This window comes from Tiliqua scincoides, chromosome 2 (genome assembly GCF_035046505.1).
Source record: "Tiliqua scincoides isolate rTilSci1 chromosome 2, rTilSci1.hap2, whole genome shotgun sequence".
In the NCBI taxonomy this organism is placed as follows: Eukaryota; Metazoa; Chordata; class Lepidosauria; order Squamata; family Scincidae; genus Tiliqua; species Tiliqua scincoides.
Window position 1 is genome coordinate 201381378 of NC_089822.1, and position 24307 is coordinate 201405684.

The following is a 24307-nucleotide window of genomic DNA, read 5'->3' on the forward strand; positions in this document are numbered from 1 at the left end:
GCCTGTCTTTGGAAGCTCTGGCTAAGCTAGTATATCATTTTCCTCCTCCTCCTCCTCCTGGAGATTCCTGAGCTAGAGCTGGTGCTTAGACCTGAAGCTTTCCTCAGACTTCTTAGTACTAGGAAATGTGCCACTCCAGAGCTGGAGCTGATGGTTGAAGGAGGGCACATTTATGTTTGTATAAGACCCTGTCACAGCTACAGTGCTGGTTGGTAAAGAGGATAATCAGAGGGAAGTCTTAGCATGCTATCCGCCCACAGCATTGACTACTGCTGCTGGGGCTGGTCACTGTGCAGCTGGGAAGACCTTGGTGTGACTGTGCTTAATGGAAAGCAGCTGCTGCTGATCTCCATCCATCCCTACCCATCGGGAGCACTTATATTCCAGGTCTGAGTGGCCTACAGCCCCTGCCAGCAGCCTAACTGCTGAGTTCAGAGGCCTGCAGGCTGGCCTGTTCCACATCACCTGGTGGTAGTGTCTGACATCCCTGCCGTTTGTGGGGGAGGCTGCTACCCCTTTATTTCAGCTGCTTTTGCACAAGTTCAGATGCCCATAGCTGCTTTGACTCCAGCACTGCTAGCTCAGGGCCAGGCTAGCAATGGTTGAAGACTGCTAAAATTAGCTACCCATTGTTTGAACAAAGGGACATCTGGGTAGCTGTGCCCAGCTCGGCTGCTTCACAAGGTCACCTGCAAAAGGGACATATAGCCACTGCTCTCTGGATTCACGCGTAGCCAAAGTTCCTCTGATATTTATTAGACCCATTCAGCTGGGGTGCAGCAGTGTTGCTTGTATCAAAGTACTTCTTATGAACTATTCCATGACTTTCGGTGAATCTTAGCCCTTTCCCCAAGATTATTGTGGTATAAGGGAGGGTGGGTCATATGAGGATGGGGAAGATCCATATTAAAATCTTCATGGTGCGCTCTGGGTGACCTTGGGCCTGGCACTGTGTCTCAGCCCAACCTACCTTACAGGGTTATGAAGGTAAAAGGTGGAGGAGTTTTGTGTATGCCACCCTAAAGCTCCTAAGAGGAAGGAAGGGATACAAATGCATTAACTATGTCACTGCATCTATCAAAACTGAGAGATGAAGTATCAATGTGTCTTTTCTCCACCCCCAACCCATCCCCAAAAATTTTTTCAAGATTTTTGTTTCTGCCAATTAAAAAATAAATAAACCAGCTATTTGGTCTTAGTGGGAACACTGTGGTGGTGGTCGTGGACTGAGCACTCACCCACTCAGCTCGCACAGGAGGAGGGTAGGTAGCCTTCCTGAAGGGAGTTTATAGACAGGCACAGTGAAACTGTAGAGACCACCTTTTTTTCCACAGCTGCGATACAAGGACATCTGCAAGAGGGATCTGAAGGCCTTAAGAGTGGACCTCAACAAGTGGGAAACCCTGGCCTCTGAGCAGCCCGCTTGGAGGCAGGCTGTGCAGCATGGCCTTTCCCAGTTTGAAGAGACACTTGGCCAACAGTCTGAGGCAAAGAGGCAAAGAAGGAAGGCCCATAGCCAGGGAGTCAGACCAGGGACAGACTGCACTTGCTCCCAGTGTGGAAGGGATTGTCACTCCCGAATTGGCCTTTTCAGCCACATTAGACGCTGTTCCAGAACCACCATTCAGAGCGCGATACCATAGTCTTCCGAGACTGAAGGTTGCCAACATGCATGTGTTTTGTTTTACAAAAATGTACTTCAGACAGGAGAAGCTTGTGGTTTTAACTGGGGGGAGAGGAGAAGCAAAATGAAAGAACAGCTGACCAACTGGAAATGAGTGGTTTCTTTGGGAGAGTGGGAGGGGGGAATTGAATTACTCTTTCTTGTTGCCAAATTGTGAAAGCAGACTCTTCCTCTTGCATTTGGCATAGCAGGACACTTGGTATCTGTAAAAGTAAAACATAAATGTAACATTTAAAAAGTAGCTTAACAATGGAAAAGATACTAATTCCCCTTGCCAACACCGCTATGTGTATCACATCGCTCTTTGGCAGCCAGGGTCGCTATGAACACTATCCTGAGCAAGGTTGCACTTTCTCTTCCCTGGGTGTCAGGACCCTGCCACCAGCCATATGGAAGGGCAAGTGAGATCCTTGCAGGCCTTGGCTCCCAGAACATTGTAGCAAGGCCTGGCCCAGGTCCAGAGTGTGAGCAAGAAGACCTGAACATCTAGGTACACCAGCTCTGAAGGTAGAAAGATACTGCCCCCCCCCACTGATGCCAGTGTTGGTTTGTCACCTCTTACCTATGCTTCAAGCCCAATTATAATCAAAGGGAAGTTTGTTGTAAAAGGAGAAGTTACACGGGAAAGGAGAAATAGCAAACTCCTACACGGGAAAGGAGAAACTGCAAACTGCTAAAAGTAACCTGGATACTAGGTTAAGAAGCTTATAATTTGCTCCTGCACATCTATTACAACTGCACCCTAGATGAAAAATATCAAGAATCAGTTCTGAATCTTTTGTTTTACTCCACGTCCAGTCCCTTCATGTACCATCCCCTGCAGGGTGGTTCAGTTTGTTTTAGTAAATTTCAGCCACAAAGCTGGTTGAATTGTATGCCAATGTTCCACTTGCTTTTTGACAGTACACATGTCAGCTGTCAGCAAAGTGAAACCAGGCAGGTTGTTAGCATAGCCTCTGGACATGCATGTGCTGATATGGAGGTTTCTTAGATGAGGAGAGAACTGATTTAGCCCAGCCACTTTGAACAGGAATCACCACTTTTGAAACAGTGGTTTTTGGTGTGACAAGTACACTGTGGGGAGCCCGCCAGAGTCTGTCACAGTTGATGGGATGGACCAGTCACTGCCTCTGATTCTCCTGCAGCTGCAACTGCCCAGTGCTCACAAAGGCAGTGGGCGTGCTTCCTGGGAGAAGAATTTCAAATTTCCAGCAATTGCATTTAGTGGGTTGAGTGCTGGAAAACTACCACTCTTCCCCCTCAGCAAGGGACTCATTTGCTGGGCGACATCATCTGGCAATTGCCCAGCAAATTAGTAAGCAGAACGCATTATTCCCCTGAAAACCACATTGTCTGGAAAGCCCCTAAATCCTCTTGTGTTCTGATGTGCCCACATTCCCAACTGCCCTGCCAGTCCACAATCTGTTGTTTCTTCATTTGGGGTAATGCCGTATGCCTTTTGTTTGCGGGTGTTTGACTGTGAGTGTTTTAGTTCAGCCCCCCTGTTACACTACAACACCAGTGACCCCAAGTCTGTGAGGACACACCAGCCCACTAATCCATGGCTTTTGTTGTATGTTTGTATGTGTATTATACTGTATATAAATCGTTTGCAGGTTGCATGTCTATGCTAAACCAGAACTGAGATTGGGGTAGAAGGTGTCCTGTCTGCAGATTGACTGTGAGGACAGGAGAATGAGAGGAAGTAACTCCAGGACTGCAGCGGATGTGAACCATGCTGTACATGCTGGATCATCTAGGACAGGGGTGTCAAATTTGTTTCATACAGAGTGCCAAACAGCTTTCATGATGCCTACTGAGGGCCAGAAGTGTTGTCATTAAGCAGGAAGTGATGTCATTAAACAGGTCATGACCAGAAATTAGCACTTTTTCTCACCTTAGGAACTCGGCTGCAAATGACAGAAGAGAAGATGTGCAAATCTTAATCATATTTCCAAGATACGAGAGAGCCCAATTATCATGCAGGCTGCCCTTTCAGCAGTGACACCTCAGTACAGCTTAGTAGCTGAGAACAGCTGTTGGTGGTGCTGGGAGAGCCCAGGGCTTCCACAGAGGCCAAATCCGACCCCGGGCTTATGTTTGACACCCTGTTCTATAAGTTATGGGCTCAGTGGAATCATATGTGGTGACAGAGGCTCCTTCAGGGAGGACTGTGCCTCATAAAGATATCCCCACTTGGTTCAGTGTCCAATGAATGTCACTTGGGTTTGCCTGCCATTGGATTTTCAGAGCTTCTGGGCATGCGACCATCAATGGACCTGCTTACCCAGCAAAGTGCAAGCAAAGCACAGCTTCTTTAAATACAGGCACCATGTCATCTTTGCTTCACTGAAAGGTTTCTTCCCTCCAACTTCCTTTGGCTCCTATTGGCCTCAGAACTCTTGACATCTGTCCCTCCACATCACCCTCTGCATCTAGCCATGACTTCCTGGGCGTGTGTGTTAGCCCTGTCTCCACTTCTGCATGATCTTGGGCAATCAGCGCTCAACTTGTTAAGAACACTTGAGTTCATGTCATCTCTCTCTGTGGCCCTTGCAGCTGGATCCAGAGGTGTGACTGAGTGTGATCTTCTCTGACATCATCTGCATTTCAGGAAAAGAGCCTTGTCCTGAGCTGCCAATTAGGGGATTTGGCTTTTTGGATTAAAGTCAATCTTGTTTATGCCATTATCTCTGCCTGGCTCCCTGCAGTGTGGCTGCTGCCTGCCCAGTCCTGTCTTTGAAATGGTGTGACTAGTTTTGCATAGTAGTACCAGGCTCTGCATTCAGGGAGGCTAATTGCGGGCATGGTGTGGGGAAAGGTGGGTGCAGAAGTGTTGCAGTGCAAACGGGGGGGGGGGGGATATGGGCCAGATGCTTAGCAGCCCATCATTATGCTGCCGCCTTTGACACTTCTTCAATCCTTCCCACCCTCATAGACAGCTTTGTTGATACTTTTTGGTGCCAATATCTGCCCCTGCTCTCTCGCAGGAAGGCTTGCAGAGGCTGTGGTGTGGGTAGACTCTCATCCATGGGTAACTTAGGTCCCCCGGTTGAATCCTTCTGCCTTTGTATGATTGCTCAGAAAGAGTTGCCCCTAGCTAATGTTCCACCTGGCCAGGGCTCAGTGCAACACCCACTTTCATTGAAATGTTCAGCTGGCGCATTCTCTGCACAGTGAGACTGGTGGTGGGGCTGCTGCAGCTTTTCTGGGGTATTCCCTGGAAGTGGGGAGCAAAGCAGAGAAGATGTCCTTGCACCACTTCCAGCAGCACTCATTATGGGGGGGGGGTGCCTGTCCAAGCTTGGCATGCTTGTGCTCAAATGAAAAAAGAGGAAGCCCCCAGGCCTTAAGGCTTTGAGGACATGTACTTGGTGTGTGGGAGGAGGAGGAGTGTCTTTCTGCTCTTACTCTGGAGTTGGAAATATTTCATTGTGACAACTTTGGGTGGGATCTCCTATAAACCTCTCTGAGCTGAGTCAATAATGGGTGGGAGCTTTCCTGGGAAAAAGCAGGAGCAGATCTAGATAAGAGGTTCTCAAAGCATGTGTCTGTTTCCAAACCCACAGTTACCAAGTTAATGTGGAGGTGTAAGAGGGGCACTTGTGGCAGAGAATTGGCAGGCTCAGAGAGGCTGTTTTCCATCAGCTGGGCTCATTTCCACTTTTGGAGCTTGATTATGGGAAAACATGGGTTAAAACCAGCTGTGGGGTGCAACCAACTTGCATCAAGTTGGCATCAAAGTTCCAGTTTGTCGGACAGATTCTGTGTACAGGAAGGGTTAAGCATTCACCAATTTTCCCTGAAAATAGCTCTCATTCCCATTTGCTGTCATGTGGCAAGCCTAAGGCTAGGAGCCCTGTCTAGGTCTTGCAATGTGTAGCCTCCTCCCCCCCCCCGCCCCCCAGTCCTGCCCTGTGGGTTTGTTGGTGCTTGGTGTCCTTGATACCATAGAAATATACATTGGAATGAGTTGTGCAAATTAAGTGATTTCCAGCACAATCTTGTCCTGGTCTTTTCTACAGTCAAGATCTCAATTGCCCCAAAGAAGAGACAGACTCAAGATACTTGGACAAAAGCATTTAAAGTAGGCCAGAAGAAGTAAGCTGAAGCCCCATGGCAGAAATTAAGGAATCTATCACTGGAAGCGAAAAATTCCATCCATCCATACAACAACTCAACATCCATACAACAATCTCAAACAACTTAGACAACAACTCAACTCAACAACTCAAAATTCCATCCATACAACTCAAAGAAAGGAATATAGTAGAAAAGGTATTCAAGGTCAGCAGATGATTAATCAGAGCTATAGCACTGATTCCATACAAAGAAGGACCTTAAAAATCAGGGCGCTTTCTGGACATAACTGGGAGAGAGATTTTTGCTGGTAGTTCTTATCATATGTGTGTGGTCTAAGGAGATTGTTGCAGTGTACATAGAATTATTCTATTTTCTCAGTTTTCAGTATAAGATAGTGATGTATAGTGTAGAACCACCAGTGTCTTCAACCCCAATTACTGATGTCATCTGAAGTTCAAAATTGAAAACTCATGTGGAATAGTGGATAAAATGGCCTTCCTCACCCCAGCAGTGTCTTTTCTAGTGGCTTTCTGCTGGTGTTCTTTTGTATCTTTTTAGAGTGTGAGCCCTTTTGGGACAGGGAGCCATTAGTTTTCTCTGTAAACTGCTTTGTGAACTTTTTGTTGAAAAGCGGTATATAAATACTGATGATGATGATAAATAAATAAATAAATTTGGGTCTTGGACCAAGGAAATCCAAGATCAAATCTTGTCCAACCATGGAGCTCATTGGGTAGCTCTTGGGCTAGTCATAATCTTTCAGCTCTACGGTCTCTCCACAAATCTATTTTGGGGATAACTGGGATAGCTCCCATGTGTACTGTCTGAACTCCTTGGAGGATGGGTAGGCTGCAAATGTGATAGCTAAATAAATAAATTTCCGTGTGTGCCTCATGTCAGTATAAACAATGGTTATTTAATGTCCTTGGTTTCAGACAGTGACCTTTGTATCAGAACATTGTAGCTCTGTTGAATACCATAGAATCTATGCCACCCATCCCCATTCGTCTCCCTACCCCTGCTTCTGAAATTTTTCCTCTAGCAAATTTCATGCAATGCTGTTTTTAAACATCATTCCCAGTTAATCTCATCCAAACATTTTGAGTGTCCCTCCAGGTTGTTTGGCTAAAAATATGCCGTCCGAAGTACCAACAGGCATCAAGCTTACAGCTGAGAGAGGTGCTTTCAGCAGTAAGGAGATGCACTTGCTAAACGGATAGCTGTGATTGTCACTAATATACAGTAATTAGTTTAATAATGCCTATGGTTGCACTTGCCTATGGTTTTGGAAAGGAAAGAGGATTGATGCACATATCTGCCTTCCCAATTTTGCGAAGTCCGTGGATGCCCTTTGTATCAGGTTTCATATACTGTGCACGAACAATTAGCCCAGATTACTTCCTGTTATATGCAACTTTTGGGTGCTTTTAAGGATAGCATTTTTTCCATCAATGCCTTTGAAGTAGTAGCCAATCAACATATATCAGGATTTCTCAGATGTTGGCTTCCCTTGATGTCTTGTTGTTGTCTTTACTCCCTGAGTCAGGAAAGAAATGTACTGAGCAGCCCCCAGTATTGCTGCAACAAAAGTAAGACAAAACTAACTGATAACCTTGTCCCAGTCACAAGACCAGGTAAATCAATAGAAAAAGCTGGCTCCCTGATTATTTTGATTGCACTCTGCTGCACTTTTTCCAGCCGTGCAATTTATTTTTTGAAATGTGACAACCAGAATGAGAAAAATATACTGGCAAGACATACTGGTGTCCCTCCTTGCATTTTAGCCTTATAACAGCCTCATGGGAAAAACTGGCCCCAGGTTACCCAGTGAGCATTATGGTTGAGCAGGGATTTGAACTCTGATCTCCCCTGTCAGTGTCCAACACTGTGGCCACTAAACCTCTGAATACCAGTTGCAGGTGAGCAACATTAGAAGAAGGCTATCCCGTCAACTCAGTGGCGTCGTTAGGGGGTGCAGGCCGCACCGGGTGACATGCACTGGGGGGGTGACACACTAAAATCAGGGTGGTTAGGAGTAATCCCATGATATTATATACCGTTGGAGGTGGAATTTCGAGCAGAATGTGATGCAGAAAACCTGAGTGAAATATCTCCTTTCTATCAAAAGTTATTGCCAAAAAACTGGAGAACAAAAAATGCATTGATCCCTATGGAAAGTGAAAGTGAGCCGTATTGTGTGTTTACTTGTGAGTAGGTGAACTTGCCTTAGTCCATCGGAAAGGGCAGACTGAGAGGAATCCAGTGACACCAGAATGGTCTTGATCCAATGAATGCAGCCCCCAAAAACGCCTGAGAAGGAAGTCCCTCCCTCCAAGTAGACAAATTATTGAGCCCTATGGAAAGAGAAACTCAACCTCACAGTCACATTTACTAGTGAGGAAGCAAACGTGCCTTGGCTGGTGGTCAGGCCAGGCAAAGGGGAATGTGAAGCCACCAGAATGGTCCTGATATGATGGAACTGGAGCTCAACAAATGCTCCAGAAGGCAGCCTTCCCCCCCCCCCCCACTAAGAAGGATCAAAACAGAGGCTTCAGCTGATAAGGTGAACTTTTTTGAGTCTTGCAAAACCAGGTGGATCCTGACAGTGGTCTGGTTGAAACAGAAGTTCTTAAATTGAACTGGGCGCTGGGTAGGGCTGAAAACCATACTGATTTTGGAGGGGGTGTTATTGCAGGCAGGCTACAGAGGAAATTCACTTGGTGGAACAGGGCTGGCTTCTGCTTATTTAATTATTTGTTTTGCTTTAATTATTTATACTGATTTATTTTAATTTGCCTGATGATGTCACTTCCACCATGACATCACTTCTGGTGGGTCTTGGACAGATTGTCATTCTAAAAAGTGGGTCTCAGTGTTAAAAGTTTGAGAACTGCTGCAATAAGGTATTAGTAAGTTGACACCCTGGGGGGGGGGCGTGTGACACCACTAGGAACCAAAATCACTAAAATCACAGTTTGGAGGAATAATACCATCATGTTATATATCAATCAGTGCATAATTTCATGCAGAATGTGTTCTATCAAAAGGTACAGCCAAAAAACCAGTGGGGGTGGAGTGATAGTACATCACCACGCCCACCATCTGGGGCCCTGCCCACTGCATGGGGGGGGTGACGCGCTGGCATCCCGCACCGGGTGACATGAACCCTAGTGACGCCACTGCTTCAGCTCCTGCTTGTGGGTTTTCCAAAGGCATGTGACTGATCCCTGTGAAAATGGGATTCTGGACCCAATCCAGCAAGGCTCTTTTACTCTTGTGCACCAGATTGACTCTCTTTGTCATCAGGTCAGCATGTGGACAACATTAGAGCTGATTCTGTTGCACTGATAGGCAAATATGAGGAAAGAGGCAGGTCTATCGCTTCCAATCAAGATGTACACAAACTTTAGATGGTGCAGTTTGAGAAAAATGTTCACGCTTTCCCTGGTAACTTCACACTTCTGTAGAGAGAACAGTCTTACACTTTGAGATTTCTGGGTATAGGCTATAGTGATGAAGATGAGGGAGGGAGAGGGAGGGAGGTTATTGCAGGCTGGTCTAGTTCCAGTTGCATGATGTGGCACAGCAAAGGAACACCTAGCTTGCCAGATCAGTGAAGAGTCTAGGCCAGTGGTTCCCAAACTGTAAGCTGTGGTTCCCTGGGGAGCTGCAGAAGCCAGCCCTGGAATCCTCACGAAAAACCTATCCCCTATACAATGTATAGGATTGTAGCCCTAATGGGGAGCCATGGTCAGTGGCCCAGTAGGACAAGGGAGCCACTGGTCTAGGCTTTCATGTTGCTTCTGGCTTTGTAAGCTGAGATTGCGACCCCTGTCTTTTGCAGTTTGGCGCAGTTCTGGAGAGCACAATTCCCCTGATGTGCTTTTGCCTCCTTTAACTGACTAAAATCTCTGGTTGATTGTTTGGGGAGAAAAAAGTTTATGGCTTTGAGTGTCTGTCAGTTCCTAGGTTTGCAATATTTCTTCCTCCAATAGCCAAGAAGTAGATTTATCACTGCAGCTGAGAATTGGCTATGGATAACTGACAACACAATTAACCTCTGGCAAAGTTGAGATGTTCACGAGATGTGCATATGCAGGGAATGGGGTCGTGGTAAAAGCATATTCAAGCTTTGCTGGGGTTCTTTCCCTGGTTTCTAACAAGGCTGAACTAAGGAACCGAGGGCACGATGGAACTCCAACCCATAAGCTGAAGTGTTGGGTAATTCAGAAAATGGAGTACCTGATGTGTGGAAGGAAACACGACTCAGTAAACTCCCACAGTAGGCTTGGAAATACATGGTGGAGAGGGTGCCTTCCAACCTGTGATGTGATGGTGGAGCACATGGTAGGAACAGAATATGGCCTGTTGCCAGTGAAGCACACATACACACACCACTCCCCTGCAAATCACCTCCTTTTCACCATATGAACTGTGTCCCAGCTGGATGGCAGTGTGGTTGCCATGGTGACAGAGGGTTGCTGGTTGCCTCGATAAGCTGAAATTTCAGTCTCTCCGCCCACACATCCTGGACCAATTCTCCTCACTCCTTCCTCCCTCTTCACATGAGGTCTCAAAATGAGGTTGCAAGGAGAACAGAACCCTGTGCACTTGGGAAGAGCATGAAAGCATTGGGGTTTAAGCCCTGCTGGTCAATTGGAAAGAGTGGGGGGGGGGGAGTGGACTGATATGGAAGTGAGCAGATATGGAAGAGAGGGTGGAAGCTTAGAGACTGTCTCCATAGAGGTCCCTTCACACAAATTGTGATTACTGATTGATATGCTGCCGCCGCTGTTTTAACTTCACTATTTTCTTCTCCTCCACCCCTGCCCTAACTGGGCTGGCAGGTCATTATCAAATGCATAGGTCTTATCCCCCAGGTGGGTAACCATTGCACCATCCCAGAGGGGAGAGGCTTCTCCCCATCATTAATTTGTACCTGTTCAGTGGAAACCAGCTCTTCCCCCCCCCCCCCGCCGCCATCTGCCTGGCCTGCTAAAAAATGTCTGATACCAATTAACCCATTTTTGCGCAGTCCACAAGTGTACACATTTGATCCTTGTTACATATATGTAATGTTGGGCAGAAATGGCTTAAGGAGGCAAGTCAGAGGGTTTGGTTTACCTTGCAGTGAGGTGATTGCTCTCAATTTAGGACACAGTGTCACCTGGGGCTTCTGCAGAGCAAATGTCTTTGTTGTCTCTCTTCCCCAGTTGCTCATGTGGAATAGATGTTGGGGAGAATATGCTGTAACAAGTGTGTTCTGATGTCTCTTGCAGAACTCCTTTGTCCCTCCCCACAGCATTGCCAGATCTAAAATGTTAAAATAAGGGAAACAATCTGGGAAGCTTAAAAGACCAGTGGTGTTCTGAATGCATTGTTTTCTACTGGTGCAATGCTGTGGTGGTCAGGAGCCTGGAGGGGGCATCTATGGCCAGATCCCAAGGAGGCACCTGCCAGTGGAAACTTAGGCTTCAATCCTATGCACACTTTCATAAGAGTAAGGCCCATTGAACACAGTGGGACTTACCTCTGAGTAAATACATCTTGGTTTGCACTGTGAGCCCCTCAGTGCCAATACCAATACCTTTCTTGACTATATCCCAAATTTCAGCTTGCATACTTTGTCCCATAGAACCCAGCGTGAGCCATAGAGAACCAAGCCAGCCCCCATCAGCGTGATGATGATGAATATTTATATACTGTTTCTGAACAAAAAATAGCTCACAAAGTGGTTTACAAAAGAAATTAAAAAACTGAATAGTCCCAACCTTGGTTCTTTGTAGCAACAGACACTAAACTGCTTTGAAATAAGAGGTGTTCTTTTGACCATACATTGTTGCCCTTCAGATTCTAGCAAATGACCTCTGGCTTCCTGACTCAGGACTGAATGTGCAATGCATCCTGTGCAAGTAGCACGCAAATGTAGAATTCAGTATGGGAGACAGAATTTAATATCATGAGAGCTCAGTCCTTACCTGTACTTTAGCTGGTGCAAGTTCCCTTAGCCATAAAGCACATTCACACCTCCTTAAGAGCAGGCTAGTACCAGATCCCGATCCGGACCAGGTGAGTTTGCACCGGCCGAGGCAGGCCAGTGCAGGAGGTTTGAGAGGATGGTGGGAGGGCGTTCCAGCGATGGGGAGGGGACGTTTTTGGGTGGGATGGGCGGACTGGGAAGCAGACCAGGCCTGAGAGGGGTGCGGGATTGGCCGTGGCACCTTAGGCTGCATCCTAACCCGTACTCGTGATCCACTTGGCCTTTCACAGACTGCTCAGATTTGTGTCAGCAAGTTGGCTGTAGCAAATCAGAGTAGCTCCATAGGTGTGGCTGGCGTGTGACATGAGGTAAGGGGAAAAATATCCCCTTATCCTGAGTTGTGCTCCAGCCAGCACCTATTATGCTCTAGATACAGCACAGGACACTTAGTCTGCCTGTTCCAGTGCAAATTAGAATTGGGCTGCCCAATACTCAACTTTGCTATTTAAAAATTCAAATCTCTAGACCTTGTAGGCTGTGAGATCAGTGCTTGAAAATGTGGATAATTCCTGTTGAGATCTCTGAAGCTGGGGTGGGGAGAGGTGGGGATCTAGATTTCTAGTAATGAATGGGTCAGGTTTCAATGTCTTGCACAGCACCTCACAAGCAAAATATTGGTGCAAAAGAGCCAAAAAATGCAAAGCTGCAGAATGTACAAAATTTAAAAGGATCCTAAGATGCTGCTTTTCTAGGGGTCCCTTTGTGTTGAATTGAGAAAGCACCAAAAAATGCACAGCTTTCTCTTTAGTATACCTGCTTCTTCTAACTTACTTGCATGATTCTGTTTTTCAGGGCTCTGTACACCTACGAAGATGACTCTGACAACCTGAAATTGGCTTCTTCAGGAAGTGAGTATTTCTCCCCCTAACCTTTCCTCCCTCTTCTTGGGCAACAAATGTTGCTTTGCCTCTTCAGACCTAGCAGTTTTCAGTGCCCTTTCCAACTTCTCTCTCAAAAAAATAAAAAATAAAAATGCGTGTTTTCAATAGGGCAGGGTCAAATTAACTTGAGGTTTCATTGGGGAGTTAGCAGATGATATCTGGGAGACTGAGGGAGCCTTGTCATTTTTATCATTTCTCTGGAAGGGGGTAGGGTAATTTTCTGTCTGCCATGAGCGTATTGCTTTCTTTTCCCAGCTGGTGGCCTGCAAGAGCTCTCCAGCCATTTTGAGAATCAGAAGGTGATGTACGGATTCTGCAGTGTCAAAGACCCCCAGGCCACCCTACCTAAATACGTTCTTGTTAACTGGGTAAGGCTTGCTTCCAAAAAGACTGGGGGACAGCTTGCCCCATGCTCAAAGAATCTTTTTATCATCTATGTGAAATATATGAGTTGAGTGGCTGGCCAAGGCCCTGAGAGGGCTATTGTGTCTTTAAGAGTTGTATAGGAAGGGACAAGATGCAACTTTTCCTGTCACTAGATTAAATTCTCCCTTCTAAAGGTAAAGAAAGCCACTTGGTTCTGGACTCAGCAGCTTTATACAGACTCAGATTTTTTTTTAAAAAAGAAACACTTTTGAGTTTGAAATCATAGAAGTTGTTATGTGATGGTGAGGACTGGTGGTAGAACTCTGGAACCTGAGAACTAACTCACACGTGACCTTTTGCTATATGAAGATAAGTTCTACATAAGAAAGGATAATTGGTAAAGTGTCATCAGTGGTGAAGTGTCGTAAGAGCAGGGCTGGCCCAAGCCCTCCCAGCACCTGAGGTGGCTGGTCAAATCCTGCCACCCCCATCTGGTGATGTGCCAGCCTCTGTTCTCTCCACTTCCTGGATTAGAAAGGAAGAGAGAGACAGAAGGGGAGAGAAAGCATGGAGGAGAGAAAAGTGGTGGACTAGAGTGCCTCCAACACTCTGGTCCCATATTTCTTATTCTGCTCCTTTTCCCTCTTCCTTTTTCAATCCAGGGAGCAGGAAGAGAAGGAATAGGAACAGTGAAGGCAAATGTATGGCTGGAGATGGGAGCCCCTCCATCAATTGTGACTGCTTCAGTTTGCCTCATGGCTGGTCCAGCTCTGAGGGCATTGTACTGTGGCTCTGAAGGGGATGGTGATGGACTTTGATCTTTCCTTTGGAACTCTTGCTGTCTACTGGACTTCCATTCATTTATCTTTACTGCCCTCTAGTGGAAATAGTTTGGTCCCAGCATTGTGGATCTTTCCTAACAAATCAGCGCAGGGGGAATGCTCTCACACATTGTGCCATCCCTCCTTCCACCATTGTCTAAAAAGACAGAATTCACCAAAATACTCCACAGCAACTATGAATTGAGCAACAGAAATTGGCAAAAAAATTCAGCCATTTGAAAATAACACAGAATAAAAATGAAACACTGTTATCTAAAAATTCAGCAAGAGTCTGGGATTCTGACAAATTGCCATGGCTAGACTCAGTAGGATTAGACTTTGGCCAAACTATATATTAGGTGTGGCATTAGAGCTGACCTACTTTTTTTCTTCTCTGTGTAGGAATCATGGGTGTGTGTGTCTTGATCTGGGTAGGGAGGTAGAGCAGTCTCCATGGCCATTGGGGGGGGGGGGAGGAGTACATCCGCTCTAATGATGCCTTTAATACCAGAGTGAACTCCAGTGAGTTGGCAGTGATGACAAACCTGTGAACTAGGTTCAGAGTGGCTTCAGCCATTTGGGGAGTCAGCTGGAAGTCTATCCATGTGTTGGACTTTACTTTGCCATTACCTTGCCATTGTTATCATCCCACATTGGCCGAGCTTGATAACATTAGCCTGGATAATCCATGAATAGATGCCGCTGACAGCTCACTCTCCACATTGATGCGGCTACCCTGCAGTGAGTTTATTATTGGCAAGTGTGCCACAAATAGGCTTGCCAACCAAATCCACCCCCTGCTAGTAGGCAGAAAGAGGGAGAGCTAGTGATTCTAGCAAGAGCCCCTTCACTCCTCCATGACAGCAGGAGCTACTGCCAAAAAGGACCTGAAGAAGTGCTTGGAGTGCCATGTCCTTGTTCTAGCAAAAGCAACTAGAAATACTTAATCTTATTCTGCCAGATTGGGCATTGATGTGCTAGACTTCAGAGGAGCAGTGACAGCAAGGGGATGCTTCCCTACGTTGTTGACCAGTGTGCCATTGTTGGCTTTTTCTCTGCATCTCCCCCCAAATCATAGGGACAGGCCCATTGGCTGGGCTTACTCTCAGTTTAGAGGTCCAGAGAAACACACTGAATTTCTTTTGTGCTGGTACACCATTGTCTGTTGCTGCTGCTGCTGAGCTGCACAGATGTTCTTTCTGTGGGGATGTATGTGTGTCTGTGCGTGCATGAAGAAAATGCCTGTCACTGTTGATGCACGGTGTGATGTCTCCCCAGTGCTAACATTTATTATGTATTCCGATACTTGCCAGGTGGGAGAGGACGTTGCTGATGCCCGCAAGTGTGCCTGTGCTAGCCATGTGGCCAAGGTTGCAGAGTTCTTCCAGGTCAGTGACAAGTGTGTGTGTGTGGGGGGGGGGGGAGAGATGTACGTAGGGGAATGGGAACGCTGCTGCTGTCACATCCAGGAGCTTCCTGAAGGAGTGGGTACTATTTCATGGAAGATACTTTGATGGAGAGCTGGTGGGAGAGGACCTGTGCCTGTTGCTGGATTTGAGTTTCCTCTTTTCTGGGTGGCTGCCTCAGTTTCTTATGTCAGAAGACCCGACTCTTGGGTTTTTCCTGGGTGATTTGAATGTCTGTCCCAACAGGGCGTGGATGTAATTGTTAATGCTAGCAGTGTGGAAGATATTGACCCAGGAGCCATTGGACAGCGACTCTCCAACGGCCTGGCCCGTATTGCCAGCCCAGTACTGCACCGTCTTCGCCTGCGTGAGGACGAGAATGCCCAACCTGTGGTAATGCTCTCTCCTCACTAAGCCTCCCTCATGTTCGTTTCCCTGGAACAGAAATGACAGGACACCAGCTCCTTCTGAGCTTGGGGGGGAACCAGTTTATGCTTAGTGATAACTGCAGTGTGATGGTACAGAGGAGTGATGCTTTACATGTTGCTACATGGTTCCATGTGGGCCACAAGCCCACCAAAGGGATGTACAATTTGTCCTGAACAATTTTTATGGGAGTTTCTGGCCAGTGACCCTGCAATGCTATTTATTTGATGAAACCAAATCATGCCAGAGACTCCAGTGAGAACCAGGCAGCTGCCCTGGTTCAGCAAGTGTCCCCTTCTTGTGACTGCACACACAGTCACACAACTCAACAAGTGACCACATCCTCTGACTTCTTCATTGCAGGGGACAACCTATCAGAAAACCGATGCAGCTGTGGAGATGAAACGACTCAACCGGGAGCAGTTTTGGGAGCAGGCCAAGGTAGGTGATGGGCAAGGGAGCCTCTAGGCAGGCCAGGCAGTGTTACACACACAGTGAACTGGCTTTCCTTGCCTTCCTGTTTGTCAAGTCCTACACTGTGGTGGCCTGAGAAAAGTGGGGCTGCCATCTCCAGTTAATCTTCTGTCTCTTGTAGAAAGAGGAGGAGCTGCGTAAGGAGGAGGAGAGGAAGAAAGCCCTGGACGAGCGGCTGCGCTTTGAGCAAGAGCGCATGGAGCAAGAGAGGCAGGAGCAGGAGGAGCGTGAGAAGCGCTACCGGGAGCGGGAGGAGCAGATTGAGGAACACAGGCAAGGAGCAGTTTGGCGTCTGGTGGGGGTGGGTGGGAGGAAAGGTGACAGGGAGACAACATCAGGACCGAGTCGAACGTTTCCTGGCATGCCAAGCTAGACCAATGTTACTTCGTTTCACACATCCATGGCAGCAGTGGGTATCATTGTCCACTCCTCTCTGACAGTGTCACATCATCATCATCATCCTTATGAACTCCTGAGAGTTCATAACTTTTGCCAGTCATAACTGGGAAACGGTATATATTGCCTGGATATTGTCCCCTTTCCTCGGGCCAGACATAGTTTTTTCCCCATCACTTGCTGGAGAAGTGCCAGGACATTGGCTGGTGCTACAGGGATATCTCTTTCATGTACTTCTTCATTGAAAAAGAAATAGGTCCTATTTCATTGGCTATCCCATCGCTCTTCTGTTTGAACTGTCCCTAGTACCTCCCATTTTCTACTGCATTTGGATCTAATTTCTTGCCCAGGGATCCATTTTTTAAATGTATTATATTTGTGATTAATGATTTCTCCAAGGAGTTCATCTGCACAACATTCCTATGAGGTAGGCTAGGCTGAAAGACTGTGACTGTAAGGTCACACAGTGGCTGAATAGGGATTTGAACCCAGGTCTCCCCAGTTCCAGTCCAACATGGTATCCACTCTATGATGAAGGGAGGGTTGGTCACAATGATCAAGGCAGCTCTAACTGCTAACAGATGACTGTCTCTCTTAAGTAAACCTCAAAATAAATAGGGGAGTGTTGGTGGTGGTTGTGAAATGAATGGGTGCGCACTTGAACACTTGAACATGTGTACATTCTCATTTTCTGGTATCTGAGAGGCTAAGGTAGACTAGATGGGGTTTTTTCCCTTTATTTTAATCTAAAGGGGGGAAAAACCATCTTTGAATGCAACAGTGGATCCTGATTAGATCTTTAGTAGACACTAAGCAAGAACCAAATGCCAGTACTTGAACTGCTGGAAATTGGAAACAGCCTTTGTGTACCATTCATAATTGATTTGCAAATAACAAGGTAAAAAACGTAATAGACTGACGTGTCAAGCATAGTTCCTGGTAAAGGAAGATTAACTGTAACAAGCTGAAAAATGAAAAAACAGAAATTGGATGTGATTTGAAATGGAATGTTCTTGCAAACCATGCAGAGCGTTTGGGGACATTTTAGCAGAGTGACGTGTAAAGCACAAGAGGTAACCGTTCCTTTGACTTGCAGGTTAGGCTTCAGCAGGAATGTTGCTCCATTTGGGTGCCCTCACTATGCAGAGAGGGTTTTAGAGAGGACTTCAAGGGACCAGTGAAAATGGTCAAGAAATAAGAGCTATAGAAAAAAATGGAGCTGTGCATATTAGATTTGATAATGAAAATGAAAGAGGAGGCAATTGCAATATAAAAGTTAGGAATCAAAAAGCTAATGGTCAGATTCCGCTCTGTGGTCCTGAATGCATAAGATTGAATTATGTGGGGGGATGGGATTAAACTAAATGTCAGGATGACAAGCTGTCCTGCAGGTCCACTGATGCTTCCAGGGGACGCTTCAAATCGTCTCCATTCTATCCCCACTAGGCGAAAGCAGCAGAGTCTGGAGGCAGAGGAGGCCAAACAGCGGTTGAAGGAGCAATCCATCTTTGTAAGTGATGCTTCAGGAGCTGGGGGAGGGTTGTCCAGTTCTGCTACTGGCTCCCCCAGGATTTTGACAGAGGTTGAACTTAAGCACCAAGGCTGGCTGGTGACACTGGGGACCCACTCTGCAGCCAGGGTGAGGGCATCACTGCCCAAGAGCTCTTCCTTGCTGCAGGTTTCTGCTAGGTCAGGGAAATAATAGGGCCTTCTGGTGTGGTTGTGAGGTGCCCTGGGGCTGACGCTGACCTCTCTCCCTAGGGGGAGCAGGAGGACCACGAAGACAGGCAGCAGCCCAAAAAGTCTGAGTCAGAGGTGGAGGTGAGTGCGGCCCCGGGGCACAGCATGCATTGTGTAGGCAGCTGACCACCATGCACCCTACAGGGCTATTACTGCATGAGGATTGTTGTTGTGCCGAGTTTTGGCAGGGGGAGTGGCTTCGGTTTGGTCACTGTTGTCGTGTGGATGAGCTGGAGTGTGGTGTTAAGCGGAGGTCTGTGCTTAAACAGGGTCTGGGATCAGTTGTCTCTTCAGAGAGAGAGCAAGGTGGGGCCCTGGCCATGTTGTCTTTTCTCCTTTGCTGTGTTCTCATTTTGTCAGAAGCCAGTTTGTGCTGCTGTCACCATTTTGTGTATACCATATGCTGTTGCTGCTGATGGGTGGGGGGGGGATACACTGTATGTGTGTTGCAAGTATTGTATTTGTCACTGTTGCCCTGGCAACTGCATGGGGGAGCATTGGGCTGTGTTTACAACTGGATCTGTGTATGCTAAGTGCGCCAGGCCATGCTTGACCCCTACTCTCTCACCTCTCCCTTGCACATCCCGGCAGGAGGCGGCTGCCATCATTGCTCAGCGGCCCGAGAACCCCCGCGAGTTCTTCAGGCAGCAAGAGCGAGTGGCTTCAGCCAGTTCAGAGACACCCCCACCCTTCAACAGAACAGGTAGGGAGCATCCACCGTTGCATGCTGGGGAAGAACAAGGAAGCATTCTCACTGGAGGCAGGGAATGTGTATAGGGTTTAAGTATACATTAAGATGTGACTCTTGAAATGGGAGGTGAGTGGGTGTGTTTCTGGGGGCAAGGCGGTGGAAAATCTAGAGAGTCTTCTATACAAAGAAGGCATGGTTAGATTAGAACAGGTTCTCTTGAAAAGGAAGGCAGCAAAAGAAAACCAGTTTGGTCTGAAGTCGGTCATACAGATTTAGGCAGAGTAGGCAGATCTGGTGCAACTGCTCTCATTGTCTTTTGTTACAAGGCTGTCCAGTGAAACCTGCATGGCGGCAAACACCAAACCAACAACAGATCTTGTCCTTCTATACAGAATACCCCAAACTTTAGGGGTTCATAGCTATAGGATGTGCCAGAGGCCAAGAATTTGGCTAGGTTCTTTTAAAATTAAAATGCTGTCAAACTTTGGAACGGGGTTGAAACACTCCCTTCAGCTTTAAGCAGAGTCATTCTCCAACTAGTGTGGGTTAGAGTGAGGCTTCGGTGGAGCTGATTATTTACATTTTTTTATTTAAAAGATTTATATCCTGCCTTTCTAAAAGCTCAAGGTGGCTTACAAAACTTAATACATAAAACAGAGCATAAAATGATTAAAAACCAGTTAAAATTTAAAACCATTACAGCAGAAACATAGTATTATAAAGACCTATAGGTAGTGACAGGTAGAAAAGCAATACACAGCCAACTAAAAACAGGTGAATATACAATAAGAAACTGGTTACATAAAAGCAACCAGGAGTGTTCCAGACTTACGCACCCCCAAAAGCTTATGTGAATGAAAATGTTTTTAGGCCTTGCTGGAAACTCTTTATTGAAGGGACCGATTTTAGATGTTCAGGTAGTGAGTTCCATAAAAGTGGAACATTAATCCAGTCTTACTCTTGGAGAAAGGTCCCATTTGACTACTGTATCATTAGTTGCTCCTGCTGGTGCAGGAGAATTGGATGTCTTGAAGTAGAATGTGTGTGGTTCAAACATAACAAAACCTGAGGTAGCGTGTGAGGAAGCATCTGTCTTTAGTGATGAGAAGGCTGCTGCACTGAGGGCCAAACCATTGGGACATCAGGAGATCTATGATTGGACTTCCCACATTTTTTTTTAATAAAAGCAGCTGTAGAGACAAATATGTTTTTCATCATGGAGCAAATATCATATTCTGAAAGGGGATTCAAATCAAGAATATAACATAGGAGGAAAACACTAAACAATTCACCCCCAGCAGCTGCTTTCACCCTTTGAGGGGAAAAAAAACCACAGGACATCTGCACCTGTGTTGCATCTGGCTTGGCCTTGTAGCTTACCATTTGAGAATGTGGGTGAAAGCCCCTTCCTATTTGTGACTGCAAATGTTCCGCTGTGGGTCAGAACTGTTTAGGGAGCTAGCCATGTCCACCCTCTGTGTTGCAATGGCTGGAGCCTGCACACAAAAGTCTCCCTAGAATGCTTCCAAGTGGTGTCCACACACCAGGCATTCCTCTGTCTTCACTTTCAGTTGCATCCCAGTATTTTGGCAGTGGAAGCCCCCCTTTGTTTTGGGAGGACAGCTTTGGGCAGGAAGTGATGTAACTGTTGGACAGCAGAGTGTGTGTGCAAAAGGGCAGTAATTATATGCCAGTGTAAGTAGGGTAAGGAGTCCAGACATAATGCCGGACTGTGATTGGTGTCAAATGGGCCTGTAACTTCGTAGGAGGCTTTGTATCAAACAAACAGGAAAAGAAGGCTGAGGTAACTATGGGTGAGATCTTCCCAGAGCTTCAAGGTATTGCCCAGGGGGAAGTACTTGCTGCCTTTGGCATGATGAGCTGCCAAGTGTTGAGATACCTGAGGAAAATGAGGCAGGCCACAGGTCATCAAGGAATTGCTTCTGCAAGAACTAGGGAGTGGGGCGGTAGAGAGCCTATGGCAGCCACAGTCTTGAACTAGAGAACTCCTCTGCACTCTTCTGGGACTTATTCGGATTCCTTGGACTGCTCATTTCAGAGAGCTGCTCAGCCACTGCTCTTCCTGTCTAGGACAGACCTAGGGCTTTACTCTCTGGAGTTTCGTGTATTACAGCTTCAGGCTTGGGTTTCTGTACTGTAGCTCAGGCCGGCTCTTTTGGGGACATAATGCAGAAACCTTGGCATGAGCCCTTTTCCCAGCTCTACTTATGCCTCCTGCCTCACGCTTCCTCTTTTCCCTCCACCCTCTTGCACTCCCCATCTTTCCTTGTGCCATAAAAACCCTTGGCACTGCTCTGCATTGGCCCTTGCATTCCTAAACACTGTCTTTGCTTTCCTGATCCCCCTGCACTGCCCCTTGCAGTGTCCCACCAGTTATTTTTGCCTTCCCAAGGACCTGCCTCCTTCACATCTTTCCGTGCCTCCCCAGCCCCTAAAGTGCGCACTAACTGCCCAGTGGCATGAGAGGGGGGGCGGGTGATGGAGTGGGCAGCTGGAGGGGAGACTGACCGTTCTCTTCTGCTTTCTCTGTCTCCGTCCGTCTGTCTGTCTTTCTCTCAGCAGGTCGTCTGCACTGTCCTTTCATAAAGACACCTGACAGTGGGCCGCCTTCCTCCTCCTCTTCCTCTTCCTCCCCTCCGCGGACTCCCTTTCCCTATATCACTTGCCACCGCACACCAAACCTCTCCTCCTTCTTCCCATGTAGGTAGCCAGGCCCAGGCCGGGCTTTGGGGAGTTGGTTTGGGGAGGCAGCTGCTTAAGGGGCCTTGCCCCACCCCTTGCCTTTGACCACATCCTACCCCTTCTTGCCGTGCAGGCACCTCTGAAAGGAGGAGCTAGGGCCAATGCTTGTCTGAGGAGGTTGACTCCCAAGACTGGACCAGGGAAAACCCAGGTTTGGGCAGCTCTTTCATGCATTTTGCATGTTGGGTTGGTGCCAGATATCACAGACTGTCGCCCCAGATGAGTTCAATCAAGCTGGCAAGAAAAGGCTCTTGCATTACATTTCAGCAATGACAATCCTCAGTGGACTGTCTTGGTAGAATAAATTCCATCCCACTATAAAAATCCCAGCAGGTGAGCTGGTACAAGAACAACAGCAACCTTACCCTAAATCTGAGCACCTCCTTGCAGGCCACATGTACTGATGCCACATGTGGGAGTCCAGGCCCTAGTATAAGCCACAGTTACACTGGCTGCACCTTTTTAGGGGAGTATCTCTTGCCCCAAATTAGACAAAGGAGCCTGGGAGCCTGGAGCTAAGCAAGCAGAAGAACTATGTATACATACACCAAGTCACTGGGAGCATGGTCTCTGCCGGGCCATGCGTGTGACAGTAATCAGAGGGGCATGATCTTGAGTTGGGCCATACTGGCATGGGGTGTTGCACTGCATAGTGTGGGTAAGTGATGGGGTATATGGCACAGAGGCACCTAGGAAAGTGGCCTCTTCAGCAGCCTGATGTTTGCACCAGTGGTTATTGTCTCAGTGGGCTGTGGTTTGAAGGGAATCAAAAAGGAGAGAGGTTGGAGAGCCTCCCATTCCAAGGGCCATCTGACTTAAGGGAGGCAACTACCTATTTGCATTTTCCATTCCTTGGCTCTTGGGTTGTGAATCTCAAGGACATTACATAATGCTCCCCTTCCACACACACTTCTCACAGACCAGAGGTGGCAGAGAAGCCATTGCCTACTTCAGTTTCCAGTCTGTCAGTGAAAGCAGCGGGGGGGGGGGGGGGGCGCCATTAGCAATGCAAATTGTGGGTAGTAGAGTAGCTTTGGATTAGCTGGGCTAATTTTGATGACCAGGTGAGCTGGGAGATGTCATGCAGAGGATAATAACATTTTTATTTTCAAAGGAAGCTGCTGTGTCTTTTGTATATAGTCAGTGGGCCTTTTGGCTCCGCGGTTATGACATTCATCTTCTCAGCTCCCTCTTGAGTGCCTGTGTGGCTCATTCACAGGCAGCCAGACGGAAACACACAGAAAGGTGTCTGCCTCCGCCAGTAGCCCCTGTGATTCCAGTACAGCCTCGACGCCTGTGGGTGAGCAGATTGAGCGGGCCCTGGATGAGGTAACGCAGCAGGGTGTATTAAAAGGTAGGTGCAGCTCCCACCATCATCCCATTCTCAGATTTTGTGCTGTCCCTCTCCCCAAACACCCAAGCTGAGTGCTGAAATGGCCTGATTCACCCATACTCTCCCTGTGCCTCAAGTCAAAGAGTCCTTTGCCTGTGTGAACCAAAACACCCACTCTCCTCTTCTCTACTGCAGAGTCCTCCAGTGCAAGCAGTGAGGAGACAGCAGTGGCACCTCCTGCGAACTGGGCCCCTCCCAGCATAGAGCAACCAGTGGAGAAAGCAGAAGAGCCTCTTGGGGCAGCAGCCTGGCAGGGAACTGAGTGGACAGAGCCACAGCAAGCTGGGACTGGCCCCACGGGGGACCTGACCTTCTCAGAGGCCAAGGAGGAGCCTCTTTTCCCAGAAGCCCCGCCTCCCAAAGAAGAGCCCTTGTTCCCAGAAGCCCCACTGCCTGTGCAGAGTGAAGGTGCCCTGGATCTGGGAGAGGCCTTTGGGTTTTCTCAGCCACCTGCTCCCCCAGCAGAGAACATCCTTGACCTGTGGCAGAATGACAGCACTGTGGTGGAGCCCACCCCTCCTGATGCCTGGGAGCTGCAGGGTGGGCCTCCCACTCCTGCCCCGTGGGACCTTCATGATGGGTCTCCTGCCCCTGCTGCTATGCTGGTCGAGGTGGATGTCCCCCCAGGGGCACCGGAGCCCCCATCCTCTGCAAGACTCACTGAAGATAACCTGCTGAATTTCAATGACCTGCCTGAACCCCCCGCTACCTTCTGTGATGCTGAGCAGGATGAAGAGCCAGCAAGTATCATTGCTATTGAGGGGCTGCACCAGATGACACTCAGCTATCAGCATGCCCTGCAGGAAGCCTCTGGAGCCTCCCAGGAGCCCCAGCTGCTCACCAATGGTGAGACCGCCCAAAAGGAAAGTACACAGGTAAGGCAATTGCTGAGGCTTGCCTGGCTTCTGAATTCTCCTTGCCCTTATCATCCAAAGCAGATTCAGGCCCAGTGTGGCTTGCCAGCCCAGCATGGACCATCCCTCTCTTCCTTAGTCTGCCACCAGAGCAGTAAACACTGAGCTGTTTTCTGCTTGGCTGAACAATTTTTTTTTTTTTAAAAAGGGCCTGGCGTAGCTCAGAATGTCCCACTAGTCTTAAGCTGTGCATAGTCCATGTGAATTTGTTAATGCATTTAATACCTCA

At 47.6% G+C, this 24307-nt stretch overlaps 1 protein-coding gene across 4 annotated transcripts in view; it reads left to right on the forward strand.

Moving 5' to 3' along the window:
* Window positions 1–24307, forward strand: part of DBN1 (drebrin 1) — a 34111-nt gene that overhangs the window by 8244 nt on the left and 1560 nt on the right. The window contains exons 2-13 of one of the 4 annotated variants that reach the window (XM_066613701.1): window positions 12600–12655; window positions 12944–13056; window positions 15189–15263; window positions 15528–15674; window positions 16071–16148; window positions 16303–16454; window positions 18024–18087; window positions 18339–18398; window positions 18909–19020; window positions 21589–21729; window positions 22991–23125; window positions 23300–24039. In XM_066613701.1, the coding sequence (XP_066469798.1) occupies window positions 12600–12655; window positions 12944–13056; window positions 15189–15263; window positions 15528–15674; window positions 16071–16148; window positions 16303–16454; window positions 18024–18087; window positions 18339–18398; window positions 18909–19020; window positions 21589–21729; window positions 22991–23125; window positions 23300–24039 (1873 nt within the window). The remainder of the gene's footprint in view (window positions 1–12599; window positions 12656–12943; window positions 13057–15188; window positions 15264–15527; window positions 15675–16070; window positions 16149–16302; window positions 16455–18023; window positions 18088–18338; window positions 18399–18908; window positions 19021–21588; window positions 21730–22990; window positions 23126–23299; window positions 24040–24307) is intronic. The other 3 variants (XM_066613702.1, XM_066613705.1, XM_066613703.1) reach the window with 3 other exon arrangements.